General features: G+C 36.4%; 1 protein-coding gene across 3 annotated transcripts in view; it reads right to left on the bottom strand.

Annotated features, from left to right (window-relative positions):
- Positions 1 to 351: 351 nt before the first annotated feature.
- The window catches only part of ascc1 (activating signal cointegrator 1 complex subunit 1), a 9,517-nt gene continuing 6,777 nt past the window's right edge, over positions 352 to 3,091 (bottom strand). For all 3 annotated transcript variants that reach the window (XM_016521294.1, XM_016521275.1, XM_016521285.1), the window contains exons 8-10: positions 2,930 to 3,054; positions 1,712 to 1,785; positions 352 to 605 (exon numbers count right to left, since the gene is read on the bottom strand). In XM_016521294.1, coding sequence (XP_016376780.1) covers positions 489 to 605; positions 1,712 to 1,785; positions 2,930 to 3,054 — 316 coding nt within the window. In that variant the 3' untranslated portion in view covers positions 352 to 488. The remainder of the gene's footprint in view (positions 606 to 1,711; positions 1,786 to 2,929; positions 3,055 to 3,091) is intronic.

Here is a 3,091-nt window from a genome sequence, read left to right on the forward strand (position 1 = left end):
AAGGGACCCCAAAAAAGGACCCTTTAAAGTAAACAGCATTTGATAACACACGTACCTGTGATAAAACTCACTATTATACTGGTTTTAAGCTTACAGTAGTTGCTTTCATTGAGATTTTTAACCATCAGCATCACCTAAACCTTCGAAATCAACTGCATTACTCTGAATCCAGTGGCATTTGGGTTTATGCTCTGGGTTTATAAATGCTGCACAAATGCATCAGTAAAAGTGTGGCTTGCATCGCTCTGGTAGTTTTCTGTATGTCAGCACTCTCCTATGCAAATATATGCAACTAAAACTTCAGGGAAAAAGGCAGAGAAATATTGATGACATGATGCTGCACACAAGCCGTTCCATTAAAATGCTCTTTATGGTATTTATATTAATATTTACAATGCATGACAGATTATTAATGCTTAATCCAATTTCAAAACAGCGAATTTGGATGCATTCATCAGCAAAGTCCAGAGCGGTGTTTTAGTGTCCCGTCAAGAGAATGTGACGCGTCCCGCAGAGGAGTAGTATCCCGTGCTGTCAGTGGAGAATCTCTGAGAGATCTGCACCGAATTCAGCTCAAACGCGCCGAAATAAACCTCGCCGAACATCTGTGGAGAAACAGAGTCTCAGTTTAGGCCCACGGCGTCACGCTTCATTTACAAGCATATTATTATTCAGGGTGAAATTGATAAATATTTGCATGACAGAATCAGCCGTTACTATGGAAACCAGCTGAGGGAGGATTCAGAAGTGACACTTCAGAGCGATTTAATGGCATAAACAGCAAACTCCCTCGCATGTGCACAGTGTGTTCAGTCACACGCTCCAGAACCAGAGAGCAGATGTTCAAAGAAAGAGCGAATTAAGTTGTTTACATCAACTTTCATTTGATTCCCAGAATGATTTTGACCATATAAAGGAGCAGAAGTTCTGAGAAAGCAGGCGTAGCCTCTTCTGGACGGGACAAGCTGCTCCTGCTCAAAAAAAACAGAATATCTTGCAGTTCCGCTGCCTGCCATCAGGGGGCTTCAGAAACCACACTTGTGTTATTTGTGTTTATATTCTGTGCAAATAACAGGTTAATTTGGGCATTTAATAGAAAACTGTGTTTTTGTACTACGGTAACAGCATGGAGTACTACATAAGTAGCATGAATATTAAATATACTATTATATCTGGTCTCCTCTCATGTTGCAATCAGTATAATGTCTGGATTGCTAAGATTTTATATTGTATGTGAACTATAAGTGGATTTATTTATATACACTTACACTATGGTTCAAATCTTTGGGGTTACAGTGTTTTTGAGTCTCTTCTGCTCACAAAGGCTGCATTTATTTGATCATAAAATACAGTAAAATTGTGAAATATTATTATAATTTAAAACAGCTGTTTTCTATGTGAATATCTGTTAAACTGTAATTTATTTCTGTGATGTGCAGCTGTATTTTCAGCATCATTACTCCAGTCTTCAGTGTCACATGATCTTCAGAAATCATTCTAATATGCTGATTTGCTGCTCAAGAAACATTTCTGATTATTATCAATGTTGAGCACAGTTGTGCTGCACAATATTTCTGTGGAAACTGTGATACATTTTATTTTTCAGGATTCACAGATGAATAGAAAGTTCAGAAGAACAGCATTTATTTGAAATAGAAAACTTTTGTAACATTATAAATGTCTTTACTGTCACTTTGATCACATTTCTCACCTGTAAGATGTTTTTGGCATTAAAAGCTTCTCGATCTTTAGCGTTGGGTCTCGCTGAAGCTCCTTTATCCTCCGCTGAGAGAAACACAGGTCAGGTTAGAGTCTGTGTTTCAGACGTAATGAGATGTGTTGATCATGTTGTGGTCTGAATAACGTTACTCAGAAACTAAATTGAAAACAGCACAGTGACTGGCTGATGTCAGCATGAACACGGTCAGAACTGTTGACAGTCAAACAGCCATGAACACAAACACAGAGCAGCTGAATGAGAGCTTTGTGTTCGTGAGAAGACGACATTCACGGCGAAGAAAAACATTCTGACAAACAAGCTCCTGAGAAACACGCTGCTGGTCTGTTTACCTCATTCCTGACAATCCGTCCCGTAGGTTTAAACAAGTTACATAAGTACAAAAATTACTAAAACTAAATGTGAAATAAAGCCAAATAGATGCATTTTAAAAAATGAATAAAAATTAAAAAACATAAATTACTCGTATTTAAAATTAAAACTATTAAAATTTATTAATTTAATACAAATTTTTTGGGGTGTTTTTGTCATTTTTATTCGTTTTTTATATTTAGCTTTAATTTTATTACAGTTTCAGTTCTAGTAATTTTTGCACTTTTTTTTTTTCAATTAGTTGCCAAGGTATTTTTGTAGTATTTTTGTTTTACATTTACATTTTTCCATCTAATATTTAAATTCTATTTCAGATTTAATTAACAAAAATTATTTCTAATAGTTTTAGTTTTACCAATTTTGTTATGTGCTTTTGTCTATTTGTTTTTAACTATTTCTATTTAGCTTTAATTTTATTTTAGTTTTAGGAATTTTTGAACTTCAACTTATTTTATTTCAGTTATTTGCCAAGGCAACATTTCTCATTTTTGTTTTACATTTAAGCTGAAGTACTAAAACTACACTAAAACTGAAATAAAATTAATGCTCAATAGGAGCATTTATAAAAAACTAACAAAGATGATAAAAGCACACAAAGTCATCCTGACAAACAGACTCCTGATAAACACGCTGTCGGTCTGTTTATGTCATTCCTGACAGTCTGTTCGGTTAGTTTGGCATCTGCTTGACTCAGTAATTGTGATCATGATCATGTTCGCTATGAGTGACGTGTTCACAGCAGGATTAAAGGAGGTCTTATTTGAAACTGATCAGGGATCAGTGATGGTGACTGAGGGCTGTTGTTGTTGGCCGTCTCACCTGACGGATCTTTCCGGAACAGTGTGTTCATGACGGTGCCGTGAATCTTCACTCGCTCCCGCTCTCGCTCCATCAGACCGGCTGCAGCAAAATACTCCACGAGCCTGTCTGCGATCTGCTGGAGTCTGTATACACACACACACACACACACACACACACACA

Source organism: Sinocyclocheilus rhinocerous, unplaced genomic scaffold, assembly GCF_001515625.1.
Source record: "Sinocyclocheilus rhinocerous isolate Xijiao unplaced genomic scaffold, SAMN03320098_v1.1 scaffold852, whole genome shotgun sequence".
NCBI classification, from domain to species: Eukaryota; Metazoa; Chordata; class Actinopteri; order Cypriniformes; family Cyprinidae; genus Sinocyclocheilus; species Sinocyclocheilus rhinocerous.